This window comes from Stegodyphus dumicola, chromosome 1 (assembly GCF_044657685.1).
Source record: "Stegodyphus dumicola isolate Sdum_Otavi_A_Nest chromosome 1, ASM4465768v1".
NCBI classification, from domain to species: Eukaryota; Metazoa; Arthropoda; class Arachnida; order Araneae; family Eresidae; genus Stegodyphus; species Stegodyphus dumicola.
Genome location: NC_140768.1, coordinates 23,713,139 through 23,733,392, shown reverse-complemented (window position 1 = coordinate 23,733,392; position 20,254 = coordinate 23,713,139). Strand labels below are relative to the sequence as shown.

The 20,254-nt window shown below is 31.0% G+C and overlaps 1 protein-coding gene across 2 annotated transcripts in view; it reads right to left on the bottom strand.

The window, feature by feature from the left end:
* The window catches only part of Kap-alpha1 (karyopherin alpha1), a 53,052-nt gene extending 32,808 nt beyond the window's left edge, over positions 1 to 20,244 (bottom strand). The window contains exons 1-5 of one of the 2 annotated variants that reach the window (XM_035372648.2): positions 20,107 to 20,244; positions 12,561 to 12,677; positions 12,240 to 12,341; positions 1,199 to 1,295; positions 672 to 763 (exon numbers count right to left, since the gene is read on the bottom strand). In XM_035372648.2, the coding sequence (XP_035228539.1) occupies positions 672 to 763; positions 1,199 to 1,295; positions 12,240 to 12,341; positions 12,561 to 12,671 (402 nt within the window). In that variant the 5' untranslated portion in view covers positions 12,672 to 12,677; positions 20,107 to 20,244. Of the gene's footprint in view, positions 1 to 671; positions 764 to 1,198; positions 1,296 to 12,239; positions 12,342 to 12,560; positions 12,678 to 19,968 lie in introns of both variants that reach the window. The other variant, XM_035372647.2, reaches the window with a different exon arrangement.
* Between the last annotated feature and the right edge of the window lie 10 nt (positions 20,245 to 20,254).

Below are 20,254 nucleotides of genomic sequence, written 5' to 3'. Positions count from 1 at the left end.
TGTATACACATAGAGAAATTACAATGTGTGCAGGGTCGTCAACTATGCAATGCTGAGTTTAAGCAATTTTCTAATGTTTTCCAAAGCTAAAACAAATCACTGAGTACTTGAGAACAGTGCAATTATTATGCAAGTGTTTTATTATCAATATTTCTTGCATTTTTCAAATCCAAGCTACAAAATCCACAGCTAACTGCTTACACAGCTATTACATTATTCTTTTCCAAAGAACTCAAAAGCTAAATGACTTGAATATTTGAGGAAAAAAAAGGCCACACTTACGAAACATGGAAGCTATCGCTATGAATTTCCGATAGTTCATCCTGTTTTTTGTTTCCAACAATTGATCAGCATAGCTGATTAAAATTTACATTTCCTCCCTTCATGTCTAAGCATCAGCAAATCCAGTCTATCTCAGAAGAAACATATCCATGAAAGCTTTATATACGAAACACAAGAAATATTACAAAATGCTTAACAGCTAGCCCATTTGGCCAGAGGTAACAAAACCCAGAATGAAAATTAATTCCGTTGCCCTAGCATATTGGTTAGGTCTTTCTGAAAAATGAAATTCTTAAAATCTAAAAATGTCTTTTTGAGTACTCATTTTGAAATAATCATATACGTCACTGAAAATTTCATAATAAATACATAAAACTACCGACACATACCTGAAGTGTTGAATTGTCATCCCGCTGTAAAAATTCAACAAACTTTGGAACAATACCAGTTTGAATAACTTCATCTATGGGAGGATTAGGTTCTGGAAAAAAAAATTTAGTCACTATTCTGTAACTATCCCTCACTTTAAAAAAAAAAAAAAAAAGAAAGAAAGAAAGAAAGAAAGAAAGAAAAAGAAACTTGTTAATAACAATTCATTACCATGTTGCTAGGCATTTCATAGATTACCTATATTGAAATTCCTTTCCTAAAACATTTTTGTTTTTAAAATGTAATAATTTAACAAATCATTGGTGTAAAATGCAATATTGGGATTTTTTACCTGCAGTCATTATGAAGTTAACATTTACAATCTCACCTTTAATAGGTATATTTATACTTATTTTCGTTTACACTTAACAATATGCATGAAAGGAATTTCCTTTCATAAACTACATAAATGATGACCATTAGAATATCAAAGCTGTTTTGTTATGAAACCAAAAGTATCAGTACAGATTAAATTAATTTCTCTTACCTCGAGAAAGAAGTTTCCTAAATTTCTGTGTAGCAAAAAGTTGTTGCTGAACATCATCAGTATACAAAGCTGCTACTATTTCTGGTGTAACACCAACCTGCCATCAAAATAAGAAATGTTTTATACACATACAATTATCGACTCAAACAGACTTACATTTCTGCTTTCCAGTTATTAATAATTGCCTATTCACAGATATTACATTTATCATGCTCTCTTATTTCTTTGATTACTAATAACAGACTATTCTCAATATAAGTATTCAAACTTTTTTTATTCTGCTTATTATTTCTCTTATTAATATACAACTACAGGTTCTATATTAGAGGAACAAAAAATTACAAATATAAGACAGCCTCATCTATAAAACATTCCTGCATTTTTCAAAGCAATGACCCCGATCTATGATGACCACCAACAGTTCCAGACACTTTGGTTTTCTATGGAGGTGTTTATCTTACAGATGACTACTGGCAGTGATCTTGTAATCTTTTAATTAAAAATACTTTAATAGTATATTAATAAAAATGCAAATTAATTATAAACAGAACAATGTAAAAGTAAAGTAGAAAAACTTGTCTTGTACTTAATTTTATGTAATATTGTAAGTGAATGTTTTAATATTTTCATTTAAAATATTATAGATTTATACATACAGGAAAAACCTTACATTAGAAATTGTGTTCATCAATTTCAAAACCCAGCTTATTTAAACTTCCTCTAATGAATTCTATGTATTCTCTCAACAGCATCACATCAGGAGCATATTTAATAACACTTAATTGTGTTTTGAAAGTTAATGCAATTTGATTTATATAAATTTAATATAATAAAGTAATTGAAATGTTTAAGATTAATCATTAAAGATTTATGAAATTAAATAAATATATGCATAAGCACTAGAATAATGCCCAAAACAGAAATAAATTGCCTCTGTATCACATGAAAAAAATCTTTACTATATATTACAGGAAAAGCAATTTTTCTTAGGAATATGAAAGGAATTTGAAAAATTATACGAATATGAAAAATCATTTAAACAACAATGTACCATATATGATAAATTACACCTCAAAAAAGAAATATTAAGGATTCAGAAATAAGTAGTAAAGAAAGATAGATTAAGGTATATTAAGATTCTCAGTAAAGACAGATATATTAAGGATTCAGAAATAATTCAATATTGTTTCCCACAAAAATAGTTTACGCTGTTATTGCAAGTATTAAAATATATATCATTGATTTGTTTAGCAATTAAAATATTTTAGCCTGACAGTAAAAAGTATACACTTTGGAAGTCGCCTTTGCATAGCTGCCAACCTTGAAATATGAAAAACCACAAGTTTCCCCAAGGTTTTCATGCTGCACAGTGATGCATTTCAAAAGAACTCCTGAACTGATTTAAATTCACTTCATAATGCATTTTATTTCAAGTTATTAAACAACTTAGAATGTGATTATGCTGTTAAATATCAAATATTGTATTAATTATATATTCTAAATTTTGTGTTCACTGAATAATTTCATTTGATTTTCTTAAAATTTTTATCCTAAGTAGAAAGGAATGCATTATTTATCAAAATACTTTTAAATACAATGAAAATAAAATTAATAATAATATATATGTGTGTAAGAAAAATAAAGAATATGTAAAAGATTAAATTAGCAGTGTAAATTAATTTCCCTTCTCTATTCTAAAAATAGCAACATCTATTTGCAATGTGTCATTTCGAGAAAAATCTATGTCATATGACTCTTATGTAATTCTGGTCATGTAAACTGAACTAAAACTCAAGCAGCCAATAATAATTTTACAGCAATATTAACTATCCAATCAAAATGCTTTGAGACATCGTGAACATTATGCACTTTCTACGCTTTGCCTTAGCTGGACTGCACTCTGTCTGCTTCTTTTTTTGCTGCAAATCTATCAAAAATGTAAGCCCTTTGGAACAGGCACATTTAATGTGCTGACTTGTGTGTAGCTGCAACATGTTGCTAAAAATAAAACTGAAGATTTAATCTGCCTTCCCCTCCAATTTTCTAGTCATTATGGTTCAGCACTTCTACACCATCAAAATTCCTGCTCCTGAATATATTACTATTAAGTGATCAGGATACATGTTCTGTGCGTTGGAATTCCAGTAGAAATATCTGCAATAACCAACCATCTCCTCAAACTTCCATGTGTAAAAAAAAATTCATAATGGATATTGAGTACCTGCAAGTCCAAAAATGCTAATGTCGTGAAAACGAAGTGTACAGCTATCTCTTAAATGTTCAGAAAAAGAAAAAAAAAGCGTTTTAAATCGTCAAAGTGTGCCTGTTCTTCACAGAAGTGTTATCACCCAAATTGTGGCTATGACTGCGAAAGCGAATTAGTTAATTAATGCCTGTATCTTCAATTTATGTACGGCTCCTTCAATTTATGTACAGCTCCATCAATTTATGTGCACAACCTGGTATCAGCAAGTCAACTACATCGAATTGTTCCAAAACAAGTGTATTTAAAGTCAAAATCCATGTTTTGAAATTTAATCCACCATATGCTGTGATTTAATAAGTGCAACACAATTCAATAGCAATATAAAAATGTGAAAGAAATCGAATCATAGATTTGCTGTGAGTGTTTTGAAATCTAGTGCCAGCCTTTCAAAATTAATTCAGCGTTTGTTTACAGTCCAAGTGCTAACGTGTCAAATCATTTCCGTGCTTTCACGGTCATCAAACTGCATATCTTGATCGGGCTCTTACGCGAATAAATTCGCAGTTATGGGATTAAATTTACACTTAAAGTAGGTGCCAGAAAATTATTTTCACTTCTGCTTTTGCATAACTGAATCTACATTGGGAACTGATATTTTTTCTTAATAAATTGGACATTAAAAATGAACACTCTGATATAAAGAAATATAATTTAATATTAGAACTTCTGAATTTTAATAATTCAGTAAAGTAAGTAAAGAATTCTTAGATTTTTAATTATTTTTAGGGAAGGCTATAAAAATAAGTTTTTATATTTTTGAAATTTTGTTGAAAATTTTGAATACGAATTAAAAATGAAGTAGAGTAAAAAATAAGTGAAATTAGTACAGAAAAGTAATATGAAATTATGTTAGATGCATGTTAAAATTTATGGGTGATTGTGTGTTAAGTATAGAGTATGTTGAGGGAGCACTGGTTTCTAAAGATAGGCCTGTAATGACCTCTGTACAGTTGTTCCTTTTACCCTCTTCATGTAAGATAATGTTGGAGGCTCTTATTTTATGAGTGTGTGTATTTTTTTTATATTATTATACTTTTTTTTTATTGTGGTATGTATTAGTGCAATTCTCAAAGGGCAGTTACCTTATGCAAGGAACGGAGGCCAAGTAACTGCCTAGGCACCCTGGCCACCAGTGCAGAAAACACACCGGTTAGCTCAAGAGGACAGCCCTATTGATGGATATGTTTGTTTAGAAGTATTGCGAGGCCTTCCAGTTTGGTAAAATCAGGAATTGTAAATGAAAGATGATAACGGTGAAACCATAATTTCTGAAACTGTTAGTCCTATCATACTTATGGTGTTAAAATATAATTTATCAGTATGGAAATTAGCATCAAATATTTATGTACGTTACATTTAATTATAAGTAATGATTATGTAAAAGTTTTGTTTTGTGATATTCTGTGGTAACAAGAACCTCACCTGAAGAATTATGGTTATGTGAACTCTCAAACAAAAAGACTTTTGAACTGAAATGCTGAAAAATTCAAAAATTAAAAATTTATTTTAAAAAATTGATATTTATAAATTATACTTTACAGGATCAAAATTTTATGATTTATGTTTTTTCATTTGCTAGTGCTCTTACGCCTTTTCCTTCTTGAAGGGGGGGAATATGTAAAAGATTAAATTAGTAGCTTAAATTAATTTCCCTTCTCTATTCTAAAAATAGCAACATTATTCGCACTGTGTCATTTCAAGAAAAATCTATGTCATATGACTTGCGTAATTCTGGTGATGTAAATTGAACTAAAACTCAAGCAGCCAATAATAATTTTACAGCAATATTAATTATCCAATCAAAACTGCTTTGAGACATACTGAACATTACGCACTTTCTTTCTACACTTTGCCTTAGCTAGACTGCAGTCTGTCTGCTTCTTTTTTGCTGCAAATCTAGTAAGCCCTTTGGAAAAGGCACATTTAACATGCCGACTTGTGTGTTGCCGCAACATGTTGCTGAAAATAAAACTGAAGATTTAATCTGCCTTCGCCTCCAATTTCCTAGACATTATGGATCAACACTTCTACGCCATCAAAATTCCTGTTCCTGAATATATTACATATATATACAGCGATCGACATTGAAAATGCAACTCCAAGAAGGAGTGGCCAGAAATTTATGCAAATTTTAAAGTAGACGCACGTCGCTGAGTTATGCGAATGATGTGAAAAGCGCAGCTCTCCGATGCACGTGATGTAAGATATAAGGGAAGGAACGTGCAGAATGGGCAATATTCCGTGTCGTTATTTCTGCCAGATGAATTATCGAAGAAAGTTGGTTTTTGTCCTAGAGGATACATGTAATAGGAGAGAATGGCCAGGCCGCCATCAACGAATGCACTTCCAGCAGATAGATGATTTCACGAGGGGTATGGTGATTGGACTGAGAAGGGCGGGTTGGTCCTTGCGTCAAATCGCAGCTGATACCCACATGGATGCAAGCACGGTTCTGCAAGTCACCTGTACTGTGATTCTGCAGCATGTGCAAGATACCCTGGATGTTCCCGTGTCGACCAGAGCCATCTCCCGTCGATTGGTTGAACGTGGCCTGCACTTATGGCGTCCGTTAAGACTGCCATTGACCCCACAGCATGGACGCCAACATTTAGAATGGTGGCAGACTGGAGCGATGTGGATTGCAGAATGGCGAAACGTCATGTTCTCAGATGAGTCACGCTTCTGTTTATCCAGTGACAGTCGCTCCATACGTGTGTGATGTCGACATGGAGACAGATCTAATCCAGCAGTAACTGTGGAACGTCCCACCGCACGACAATGTGGCATAATGGTTTAGGGCACTATTGCCTACGATTCCAGGTAACCTCTAGCTCGTATTCAGGGCACTATGACGGCCCAATGATATTTGGATAATGTACAGCGGCCAGTGGCAATCCCCTACCTTCAGGGTCTGCAATTTTTCAGCAGGATAACTCCCGACCACACAGTGCTCGCATCTGCCAACATGCTCTGCAAGGTTACAGATGCTTCCCTGGCCGCTGTACTCTCCTGACCTGTCACCAAGAACATGTGTGGGATGTGATTGGATGCTGTTTGCAGACTCTGCCCCTGCCTCGTTCAGATGACGAACTGTGGCAAATGGTTGAAAGGGAATGGAGAGCCATCCCTCAGGACACCATCCACACGCTTATTAACCCTATGCCCAGACGTGTTTCTTCATGCACCACTGTCTGCGGTGGTCCTACATCCTACTGAGCCAATGCCGTTCTCGCTCTGTATTCCGACTATTCTTCTGGAATAAAGATCACTTACTGCTGCTTGCTGTCTCTGTCTTTTATCCAAATTTCATCACTTTTTGACCACTCCTTCTTGGTATTGCATTTTCAATGTTGAGCAGTATATATATATATATATATATATATATATTACTTAAATTAATTTGGTAATATACATATTATATAAAAAATTTAAACAAAAATATTAACTGAATGAACATTTTTTGAATTGTCATAAAAAAGTTCTCCAAATGTCTATAGCAGTCGATCTCAAACTTTTTTGGCCCTAAGTTATGCCCTTAAACCATTGCTAGATCATTTTCCGCTCTCTTTCCAAAACTTGAAAAATGCATGTACTTTACTCATTTAGATATTTTTTTAGCGACACATGAGGAAGCAAGTGTAGTCAGGCTGACTATATTCCTCACCCTGAAACTACTGAATTCTCCCTAAGATGGAATCCCCTCCCATTGAGAAACCTTAGTCTACAGTTTATTAACCCTCTGAGTGGCACAGGATTTTAGATCCATCATGAAGACCAGTATTTAAACAGCATTTATTAATTGAGTTTGTATAATTACTTATTTTAGTCTGTATTTTCATAAACTTACATTCATTAAGATGATATTTACATTATTAAAGAAAGTAAGAAAGAAAAATATCTTAAATTATAAGCTAATATATACCAAGTAGCAAAACTTCTGATGACCAGATATACCCGGTCATAACGCTCAGAGGGTTTAGACAATTCAGAACAAATAAAATTCAATAAGAAAAACTGTGCTAAAATTCATTATAAACATTTTCTTCGGTAAAGTCTAAAAATTAAAAGATTCAGTCATCTGCTGGGAGGCGCATGAAAAATCGAGAGATTTGGAAGCTACGATATGTCCAGGGTTGGTACCCATTCTTCAAATTAAGTATTTTTACAGATCATCAATAAAAAGAATTAAGGATCTATCAGTAAAAAGGAATTGAATAAGCTAAAGCAGTTAACTATATCCAAACTACAATTTTTTAGAGTCATTCTAAGAATAAAATAAATCTATAAGAAAGATCTATAAGAATCTATTAATTTTATTTTCTGCATTCATAATCAAATCCTAATTTGTATTCTCCACAGCATCTAAGAGTGCTTCGAACTCTAATGGGTCAAGTACAGATAAAATACAACATCAGTGAAATGTGTTTATGCAGGAAGCTAGAAACGAAATGCTATTTTCACTATTCAGTCCAGCGAAACTTTCTCCTGCAGGAAAAGAAGGAATATAAAAAATACTCTTCCAGTAGATCCATCAAGGCCAATCAACAGTGTTGCAGCATTAAGTGTGGTATGGTGCATTTTTGAAGTGAAATAATATCGAATTTATTTTATTCATCATTTGAGGTTAAACTGAGTGATACATCCCATGATTACAATTTTCTTAGATTGCTGGTTTTAATTTATGACAAAATCAAACTAAAAATGTGTTTTAAATTGAAAGTAAGTCATTTTTACATTCCATGATTTATTTCTATTGTTTTAATGTTGTTTTTTCATGTCTAATTGAGTAATTTATTATTTTTTGACAGAAATTTTAATGGAGAGATCTAAATCTCATGCAAAGTCTTAAGGAAATAAATTTGCTAAAACTGTGCCTGAAGTTCTTTCTATGGACAAAATAAAATTTACACATCCTATTTTTAACAGATCAAATTTTCCAACTGACAAAAATTTAGCCATTTTTGAAAGACAATGAAGTATTAAAAATATCTCTGAAACAAAAAATTGACTTATTGTTGAATTTCGTAATTGTTTGAAAGGAAATGCATTAATATTCAATAATTGCGAATGTGTTAAAATAGATAATTGGAATCTTTTAAAAACTAAATTTCTCACATATTTTTCGAGTTTAAAATGTGTTCCTTTCATGATTTTATTTCAGTAAGTTATAATAAATTTAATGATGTTGATCAACATTTCAACATCATCATATTGCTAAGCTTGTTTTATAACATACATGTTGCTGTTCGGTTATCGGGATCAGACTGAGATATCGCCAAAAGCTGATGACTAGGCAAAACATTCGAAGCATAAAAGTAATCGCCAAAATATTTACAATACGATTAAGTTGAAGAAAAATCCAAGGGGGAAAAACAACATAACAGATATTTCTAAAATTAGAAACTTTTAATGCAAATTAAACAACTTCCTAAAGAAATCAGGGGGGAAAAAATTCAGTTAGTGAACTAAAATTAACTTGAAGTCATAAAACCACGCATATCATTTAAAATGTCTGAAAACATTAGCAGTTACACACAGCACATAAAAAACATTCTTTTGCTTCTCGGCAAATCCTGCCCTACACACAGTGGAGTGGAAAGATACGATCAGCGTTATTTTTTCGACATTTTTAAAACAGACTACTGTCAACTTCGATAATATTACCAGTGCCACATATTTTAACCGACAGTTTAGATATTAATGCATGGCCAGATTTCCCTTATGTAACTGTTTCAATCAACCAACAACGCAGTAATTCATGTCAAGTTGATTCAAGGGAACAAATTCCTATTCCGTCTCAATTCTTCAGACCAATTTTGAGAAGTTAATCCATTTTTTTCGGCATGTCATAGCTTCACAACACCATTTCGATGTTTCCTTCGATTTGAAATACAGCTTCATTTTATGGTTTTTCACGCACTCTCGTACTCTTCGGTTTTGAGGGCCGTCAAAAATCGCCAAACTATTGTTGATGCCAGTGCTGCCAAAAATAATTGCAGCAACCCAAATGCAAGAAAGGAAGTATAACAGTATATAACCATCTAAGATTGATGTTTTAATTTAGATGAAAGGTTAATTTCGTATACTTTTTTATTATTATAATTTATATAAAAAATCTGATGTGTACACCACATGACTTCTTTGTATGGAATATTAAATTATACGCATTTTTTCTTGCATTTTATTTAAACTTATTAGATTGAATTAAATCTACTTCGCCGACAGTGCATAAACCACAGTAGAATAAATGCATTCTTTAAACTTCACTTTGTTTACCATAGCGACACTCTGGCGCTAGGTTTACTTAACAGTATTATATTTCGTTCATATTATAACTCTGAATGCACAAAATTTATATCATTTAAAGAATTATCTAATCGTTACCACATGTTCTATTCAAATTCTATAATAAAGCTAGAACTATGTATAAAAGAAATTAAGCACATAAAACAAAAAAGAAACAGTTTTTCACAGACGACAGTTTTTCTCATTCAATTAATTCAGTTCTCACTTCGCTGTCAAGGCAAAAATACATAAAAACTCAAAATATCTGTATTAAAAATTACGAAGTAAATCTTAAACGCTTATTTCCTCAAGAAAGGATTAAGCATGATTTAATTGACAATAATAAATGAATGAGTTATCTTTGTTGTTGTGACGCTAAGTTTCTCTAGATTGGCAAAAAATCCACTAGTCTCCTGTTTCAAATGTAAACATCAATGGCCGCCATCAAATTAGGCTTAGTGGCACTTAAACAATTTTAAAAATATTGCATACAGATTTACTAAAGGCATAAAACCCTTAACCGAAAGATAAAAACAACATAATACGATCATTTTTAAAGCAAAAAAATGTACAATTTACAAACATATAAGAGTAAAGAAACTGAGATCACTGAGCCGGGTAACAGAGTGGATATATTTATAAATATATTTATATAAGTTTGGAGCGCCCGACTGAAACCAAAATACGAGGTGCACATCTACATGTTATAGTAGTCTTATATACAAAATTTCAACATTCTGAGGCTACTCGTTTTTGAGTTATGCGAGATACGTACGTACGCACGCACGTACGTATATACGTTCGTACAGACGCCACGAAAAATTCTCTTCAGAATTCATTTTAAAGCAGTTTTTTAGTTTTTTTGGAGGAAAAGAGTTTTTTTATTCTGGCCTTAAGTACAGATATCACGCCAAAAAAAATCGTTAAATTGCATTTGAAAGTGGTCAAAGTGGATATTTTCGTTGAAATATGCTGCCTGAAGCTTTTCGCGATTACAATACTTCCTTTTTACTTCGTACAAAAAAGTAAAAAGGCTAAACATGACTGAATAGAAGCATAAGAGTAAATAACTATTTCAGATCATTATTATAATTTACATAAAAATTGCTACACATAACTGAATAGATGCCTGCATTGCTATTTCGCTACCGAGTTATCGCTAAAGCATAATTTTTTCTCGTTGGTTGTTCAAACATAATTTTCTATAATGAATGATGTATTTTCTTTGAAAAAATTCTCGGTAAAGTACAGAATTGCCCATTTATTTGTTTGCTGCTTTTTACAAGGGTAAAAACAATTGGATTTTTGTCAATTTTTTTTTTTTACTTTTTAAGTGAAAATAGGTCGATGTGTACATGGATACCGATCATGCATCAAGCAATGGGTGATTCTAGACTTTCTAAATTCTATTGCAGACTTTTGGTCATGGGCAATTGCCAAATTGTTAAATCCACCATAGGATATCAAAAAAGGATTTAAAATCAAAAAAGCACTTAAAAATTAAACTAGTATTCCAATGGCATCTTAAGAAATATAGAACTATATAAACTTACACAATCTGAAATCAGCAGGTACGCTAGATTTGGCACACTGTTAAATGGACGCGTTTGCTAGATTTGGCACTTTTGCGCATACATTTTCACTGCAAGTTTTTTATGGTCCTCAAAACAGAATAGTACCGCACTTTCTTTCAGAGTGAATAATTCCTCGTTCCTGAAGAAACTGTATGGTAGATGTTTCATCATTAGGTATGATAGTCCCAAATTTTCATATCCATGGCAAATACAATAAAAATAAAAACACAAGTTATCATTACATCTTTAGAATTTGTATTCTCATTGCCAATTTTGAAAAGGCAGTTTTATACTTTTTAAAAAATTAAACATTGGCCACTTCATATGAACCAATCTCTTGGCGAGTTAAGCAAAACATTTGGCGACGACTCCGGTCTCGATAACAGAACAGTACCCCTACACATACATTATATATAATAAATTGGAAAAGTTGATTGCACAGATGATGATCCATACTTAAAGATTTGAAATCATGTAAATGCAGTAAGAAGAAATTATAGCAGATTTAAATATTCATTTTTTATTTTAATTGACATTTAAAGCCACAAATAACTTGATATACAATTCATGCCCCTTCCAAAACATTTACATTTTTATATCTTTGGGGTAAGAAAGGAAGCATCTAGCTAGGCCGAGGGACAGAAGTGAAGTATGCCATCTAATATGGAGGCTTAATTTAACAAAAGATTTTGGTTTGGAAACTTTAAATTCTGAACTAGCTCAGCATTACGTAAAGGATGGAATGGGGAAATATCCAAATTAAAACAGAGATCAAAGGAGCTACTGAAAAATTATAGTATCTACCAAAACCGAGTATTATTAACAATTAACACCTAAAATGAAAAAAAATACAATTAAACTGAAAAATAAGCTTTTTTTTTTTTTTTTTTTTTTTTTTTTTTTTTTTAGTGCATACCTGAGTTGTTGAACTTGGACAATCATCTTGCATCATAGAACTAGAAACTTCTCCATCTTGTCCATTCTCCTCAGTTGAATTCAAATTCCGCCTTTTGTAGAGCTTAAGTGATAAAAATTTTGCATTGATTGAAAAAAGTACCAAATATAGCTTTGTGATAAATAGAAGTATATGAAGAATTAAAATTCATATCATTAAAATGTTCTTAAGCACGTTTTGAAATTGTAATGAACCCATATTAAGTAAATGAGTAATGCACTTAAAACTAACAAGAAAATATGAAATTCAAAAAAATATTTAAAAAAATCAACATTTCAATACCTCATTTTCTCGTTTCTGCTTTCTTAACTGAACACCTTCTTCTTCTCTTCTTCGACGTAATTCCTGAGCATCTAAGCCTGCATTCTTATATCGAAATCGGTGAGCCGACATTATGATCTAAAATATAATTTTCAGAATTAGGAAGTTATTCATTCAAAAAATATTACATAAATTTAATTAACAAATTATTCTTTTAACTGCATTATTTTTCTATTCATATATAATATAAATCAAATTTTATGTTGAATATTTCAATTAATTTCTATGTTCATGTTTGACAGCTTTTACACCATTGTTTTACAGTGAATATATAGAAAAGTAAGCTGGTTCATTATATGGAAGCGAACAGTTAATAATGGCTTACCATATAAGCTAGTATTAATTGCAAGTTCGAACTCTAAAAGACAACTATCAGGTGATAGCTAAAGTTCCTGCCCGATTTCCATAGATGGCAGATGTTTCTTTAATAATCATTATTATTAACCAACAGTTACCTAAATGCATCATCATAAGTCACATAACCTTAAGAGATTTCAAAATGGTGACTCCACTTTGAACCAGCGTTTCCCAACATGAGGCAATTAGATTGTTAAGGGGAGCAATTCGAAAATGGGCAAGAAACACTCAAACTTCCAAATTTTCTTCAAGATGTTGAAATTTCATTTCTTATTCCCAAAAATAAAGAATAATGTAAGCAATGCATGCATATGTAAAAGAGTTTTTAAATTGCCATGCATTTTAAATATTTTATAATAAATTTTCGCTGCAGACACGGACATTTAAATACTTAGAAATTTCTTCCTACACATCATTCAAGTTTCTTTTGTGAACTTTTCAAATTCTGAATATCAAAAATTATATATTTGCTAGGGGGAGCATAAGAATTTTAGAGAGCATTAGGTGGGGCATAGCACAAAAAAAAAAGTTGGAAAATACTGGTTTAAATGATAAACTTTGCTCTGGTTGGCATTTCAACACTGATAATTTATTTTTACCACGATTTAGTGAATAATAATCTCCAGATTATCAATGAACAAATTGCTGAGAGACCAAATGTTGATAATTCAATTGCTTTTTGCCATTTAAAGCATCCTGGATACACTATAAAACTTGATACATGAGTTCTGCACGTTTTGACAAAATGAATCAAACTGATCTGAGTTTCCACAACCATTTCGCTCATCACTTATCAACAGAGTGAACTTTTCTTGAATAAAGTCATAACTGGAGATGGAAAATAAGTTGCGTATACCAACATAATAAGAAAAAGAAGATGGAAACATGGAAGTGAATGAACAGAATCTACAGCAAAGCCTGAACTGCATCCAACACTAGTGTTAGTATCTGGTGGAACTGCAGAGTAATTTTTTTATGTTTTTTCCACATGGGCAAACAATACCAGTGGGGAAGTAAGGTAAACAACTTACCCAACTCAATGTCAAAAACCAAGCAAAAAGTCTAGATTTATCAATCCAAAAGATATCATCTTTAACCATGACAATGCTAGACCACATGTCGCTCAACAGACAATGCTAAGACTCAAAGAGTTAAAAAGGGACAGCCACCACTACTAAAAAATAACACGCTGGCACTGGCATTATTACATCACTAAGTGAATAAAGGAAAATAAACGAAAAATTTTGATGCTTGCACCTAATTAATGCTGTATAAGTTAGAAATGAGACTAATATTAATGCTGTATAAGTAAAAATTTGCTAATAAAAAAATTCTAATTCCCTCCCTCAATATCAACACAACTCGTGCATTAAATGAGCACATTTCCTTTTACATTATCAAATTTAAGAAATTTACTGAAGTTTTAACTGATGAATTATTATAAATTTGGGTACTATTCGGTTTTGAGAGCCATAAAAAATCGCCAAACTATTGTTGATGCCAATGCTGCCAAAAATAATTACGGCAAGAAAGGAAGTATAATAGTAAATAACTATCTAAGATTGATGTTTTAATTTAGATGAAAGGTTAATTTCATATAATACTTTTTTTATTATTATAATTTATATGAAAAAGGCTAAACATGACTGAATGGAAGCAAAAGAGTAAATAACTATTTCAGATAATTATTATAATTTATATAAAAATTGCTAGACATAACTGAATGGATGCCTGCATCGCTATTTCGCTACCGACTTATCGCTAAAGCATAATTTCATCTCGTTGGTCTTTCAAACGCAATTTTCTATAATGAATGATGCCTTTTCTTTGAAAATATTCTCGGTAAAGTGCAGAATCGCTCACTTATTTGTTCGCCGCTTTTTACAAGGTTGCCATTTTTGTGCAGTTCTAGGATTTGTTTTTAAGTGAAAATTGGTCGATGTGCACATGAATACCGAGTATGTGCAGTTCTTAAAAACACGTCAAGCAGTGGATGATTCTGCACTTTACCCAAAAATTCTATTGCTGACTTTTCGTCATGGGGAATTCCCAAATTGTTAAATCCATAGGATATCAAAAAAAATAATAATAATAAATAAATAAATAATAAAAATAAATCAAAAAGAATTTAAAAACTAAACTAGTATTTCAATGGCGTCTTAAGAAATATAGAACTATATAAATTTACACAATCTGAAATCGGCGCATACTCTAGATTTGGCACGCTGTTAAATGGGTGCGTTTGCTAGATTTGGCGCTTTTGTGCATACATTTTCGCTGCAATTTTTTGACGGTCCTCAAAACAGAATAGTACCTAAATTTGTTTTTAAATTTAAGATTGCTTTTGGCTAATAAGTAATTCATATTTTTAGCAACACATGTACTTGATTAGTAAATTTATAGCATAACAAATATTACATGATTCATAAAAATATTTACTGAAACAAGCTGACACTTTGTTTCCATCCAAACATTACTTATTTCAAATATTGCAGTTTTTCAACATGATTAATAAGTAGATTTAATAAATGTAATATAATTTATGCAGTTTTGAACTTTGGATAATAATTTAAAAAACATGGCATAATTAGGTCAATCAAGACTATCTAATTATGCCCTAAAAAAGTATTGCAAAATTATTTTTAAAAATTTTAGATGTTTCAAAATCATCCACAATTTGTACTGCTTCTTAAAACATTTGGTACTTTTCCGTTTTGCCGGCGCAAACGCTAAAGTCGCAAATAATGGTACAACTGATGCCAAACGGAATATCTTCGCTGGTAACCTTTTACACCTCAGTTTCAAAACAAGTCGCAGCCATTTTTTTATCAGATTGATTGTTTCTTTCAATATTGGCATACTATTACATAGAAATTTTACAAAATAGTTGAATTTTATCCCCTAAGACAATTTGCGGTAATTAAGGCAATTAGAATGCAATCACACCGCTCATCCGAACGCGAAAATATAGAAAAGGCAAAATCAAAGGTTAAATTCATCCATTCTAATGAGAATGCACTAGCGAAGTAAAGCACTGCAGTTTTACATAATTTATGAGTAAGCTATTCGTACGAATTAAAATAATTCTTGCATTTAAACTTATATTCCAAATTAAGATTTAACTTGAAATTAAAGTAGATAATTACTAAGAGAATTAGATTTTTGTAGCATAGTTTACATGAGATCACTTGGGGTCACGTGATAAGAACCGGCAAATCAGGATTTTGAACCATGAAAGCATAGCAAATTCTTAAATTAATGTCTTTTTACAAATTTATTGTCTTTATTTATTGGCTGTTTACAAATTTTTAAACCCTAATAAATGTTTATGCCTTCAAAATAAAAATTCTTAAAATTAACATTTGTTAACATTTTTTACGTGTATACTGTATGTTGTCGCCAACAAAGTCTGCTTAGTGAGATTTGCACCGGCAAAACGGAAAAGTACCCAACATTTATATGCATAGGAACAAACAGAATATAAAATAGTGAAAAAAATATGTGATGAATAACGAATACATTCCTTTCTGAAAATATGATTTGAAAGTTGGCTTACAATAATGCTAGAGTTTTCTGCTTATTACCGTCATCATTAGTAAAAGGTTTAAATACAAAAATAGCTGTTTGTGTAGCATTTAAAAACAAATTTTCATTTTGCGCTTTAGAAATATTTAATGAAGTATCTAAACTATTTATATCATTTATTATTTTCGGAAAAAATTGCTTTAGATTTTGTTACTATTACTTTACGTTACGATACTACAGAAGCTTTGATAATCGGTGCAGAGCGAGTATCAATAACACACAGAGGAAAAAAAAAAAGAAGGGGTATCTTCTTTGAAAATTTCCCAGATTTTATGCAAGAAAGAAACTGAAAATTCGTAAAAAGCATTTTTTCCTATCGTAAATTGTTTTACTGGTAAGACTTGCAGCAAATTCAAACTGTATATTGTTTCTATCAATTCTGTCTCAGCTCTCATCAGCAGTTTCTCTAAAAGGTTAAGATTTATATGACAAATATTTTGAGCAGACAGGCCAGCTGTTAAAATAAAGCATCCTTTCAAAGGTTTGGATAAACTAAATTTATTTTTGTAAAAGTTCATTTTTTCTCATCAAAATGTTTGATTACTCTTGGAAAGTCTGGTTCAAAGTAATATTTTTTCCCAAACTAAAGAGAAAACAAATTCAGTAACAACTACCACTAAGATCAAAAGGAAATCTTACAAAAAGATTCAGTGTAAACGAAAATGCAATTTTCATGCAAGGTGTTAGGTTTTCATTCAGGAATAAATTTTTGGAATTAGATTCATTCAGGAATAAATTTAACAAAAGCATTTTAAATTTAAATGCTTTTTTGCAGATAACTGTTATTTATTAGCACATAATTAGGTTACAGTAGACTGAATGTACCCCTTGTATTATCGTGAAGTTGTTGTTTCATTTATCGCCAAGTTTACAATGCCAACTTTGTACAATTCTCTAAATTCTTTTAAGTGAAAATAGGTCAACGTGTACATGGATAAAGTCAAGGGAGTATGCAATGCCCAGTTTGAGCAATTCTGTGATTTTTTTTTAAGTAAAAAATAGGTCAATGTGTACATGGATAGAGTTTGTGCAATTTTTTGACTTGATATTTTGTCTTTGTGGTTACACAAAGCCAAAATAACAAGTCGAAGAATTGCGCAAACTTGGTATCCATGTACCACCAAAAATCGCCAAGGGGTACCAGTAAATATACTTTTACCCATAATTAATTTCAGACTTTACTGAATTAACAATATCATAGAAGTTTAATAATATCAACTTATTAAAAATACGCAAATTAGAGTATCTTTTTCAATTAAAAATTTATAAAGAGTAAAAAGCTGATTTTTTTTTATATAAAAGATCTTGCATAGCTTAGAATGCTTTGATGAATCAAAATTCTGATAGAGAACAGTGCGCAAACATTTCTTGTACATAAAATCAGATTTTGGAAACGAAAAAATGTCCACTTTTCAGTAATTTAGTTAGTTTTCTGTTCCAATTATGCCCACAAGTATAAACCATTCTTAGCAGAAAGCATGCAGTATATAAATATGCTACAACTACAAGCTTGCTGTACCACGAGGTAGGTTTGTTATGCGTACTAGTTCCCTCGCACTTAAAGCCACTCGGAAGAGAATGGATGCTTTGTTCTTTTGGCGTTGATGCTACCATCTAACGTATTCCCCTTCAAATTTTTATTTGTTTCATTCTCTATAAAATAACCTGAGTGGCTTAAAAATTGATTCTGTGGGAAAAGTCAAAATTTACCTCATGACTTTCTCTGATTAAAAACTATACGGTTTCAACACAGAAGGAATTTAAAAACTTGTAAACTGTTAGGACAGTTAAGACAGAGAGTATGTTACTATTTAATAAATACTATTTTTCATGAAAATGTGTTGTATTTAATTTGGTTGTAAATCGGGCATGAATTTTTGCAATCACACAATAAATAGTATTTAAGATGACTGCTTTCTGGAAATCCAAATGTCACAAATCTCCAGACGGTAATCATCAAAGAATAAATACTTAATTCTGCAAAATTACTCTTTAAAATTTCACAACTAGATTATTTAATTGAGGCAAAACATACAACAGTTATCTGCACTGTAAATCCATGTCAATTTTAACTGAGGCGTATTGGGTGAAGGAAAGTAAAAAATCTCGCATCTCTTTCTCCTTTTCACCAAGTTTTACAAGGGAGAAAAGACTGAAAACAGTTTTAAATAAAGTAAAAAAATTAAGAATTTTATTTACTGATAAGAAACTCCACTTTTGTACTATACAAATATTTATGTATTGTATAATATATGTACATATATGGTGAGAAATATGAATATATTTTAAATAGTCAATTTGAACAACTTTATACCAGCTAACAGTTTTGTACTTTGAATGAACAGTAGAGTACCTAGTTTCTATCAAAACAATTTTTTTCAAAAATATAAAAATATGACAGATGACTTGAAAAGTGTATTTATAATAAATAGCAACTATGTTTTAACTGATTCAAAGGTAATTATAAAAATATTAATATCAAAAAGTCATTTCAAATAAGCACATTTACTTTTTGAAGTGTGTGTTTCAACTGGCTATACCCAAAACACATTCTCCTTCTGAAGTTTGTTTTTCAACTAGTTATACCATTTGAATAGATTAATAAAAATTTGCTGCTCAATACTGACACCACCTTTAACAGATTCACATATTATCCAAAAATTTTTACTTCATTTAGAAATTAAAATGTTTATTAGTTTAATATTCTTAGATTGAGAAATAAAATACATGAGTGAGGAGGATCTTATACAAGGATACAGTAATTCACACAGGCAAACCACAAAAACTTAAATCAGAAAACAGGGGAATGCAAACATAAAAGAAACTGCTTCAAAAATACTTTTCAAAAACTGAAGGTATGGTTTGTCATTACTTTTTATGGCATCATAATCGCTCAACACTGCACGATCGACAAATAAATATTCATATAGATCGAATGAATTAGAATCTTCTGTATCAGTGCAAGTTTAAAAATTCATTTATTAAAGCATGAGAAATAATGAATATTAAGATTATATAAGCAAAATATACATTTAATGAAATTTATATAAATCTTTCTTGACACACAAGGATATAACTCGAGGTACATTATTTCAGACAGAGGCTATTTCGCGATTTTTGCACTGTACGCATTTTGTAATATGTATCATGAGAAAATGAATATTGATGAAATCTAAACTAATATAAAATAACATGAGTTTAATTCTAAAGTATATAAGCAATCAGTCAAAAAATGTAATATCACTCACAGCAATCGTGAGTCATTAATTTTGACACGTGAGGATACATCAGCTAAATACCTGATTTTATTTTATATAAAATGACGTAGTATGTAATGTGAATACGCAGAAATAAACTCCTTATTTACCATAAGAGAATACAGAAGAAAAAAAGTTGAAAATTAAGGAGTATTAAAATTTATACGCACCTTATTTAGAAAGTTAAAGCCGATGAAAGCGAAAACGCATTACCAACGATTGTATGTTGCGTGAATTAGAATGATTAGAACTCAAATAAATGTCAACAGAATCACAAAGCAACTCAAAATTTAGCTGTTATAACTTACCGTTCTTCCCAATTATAATAAATATTTGTACGACGTGATTACCACTAGCAAAGTGCTATAGGTAACCCTAAAACAGGACCGGTGATTATAGATATGAAAGCATAATATCATTCATATTAAGAAAAATAATATTTTTTATTTCACTTAA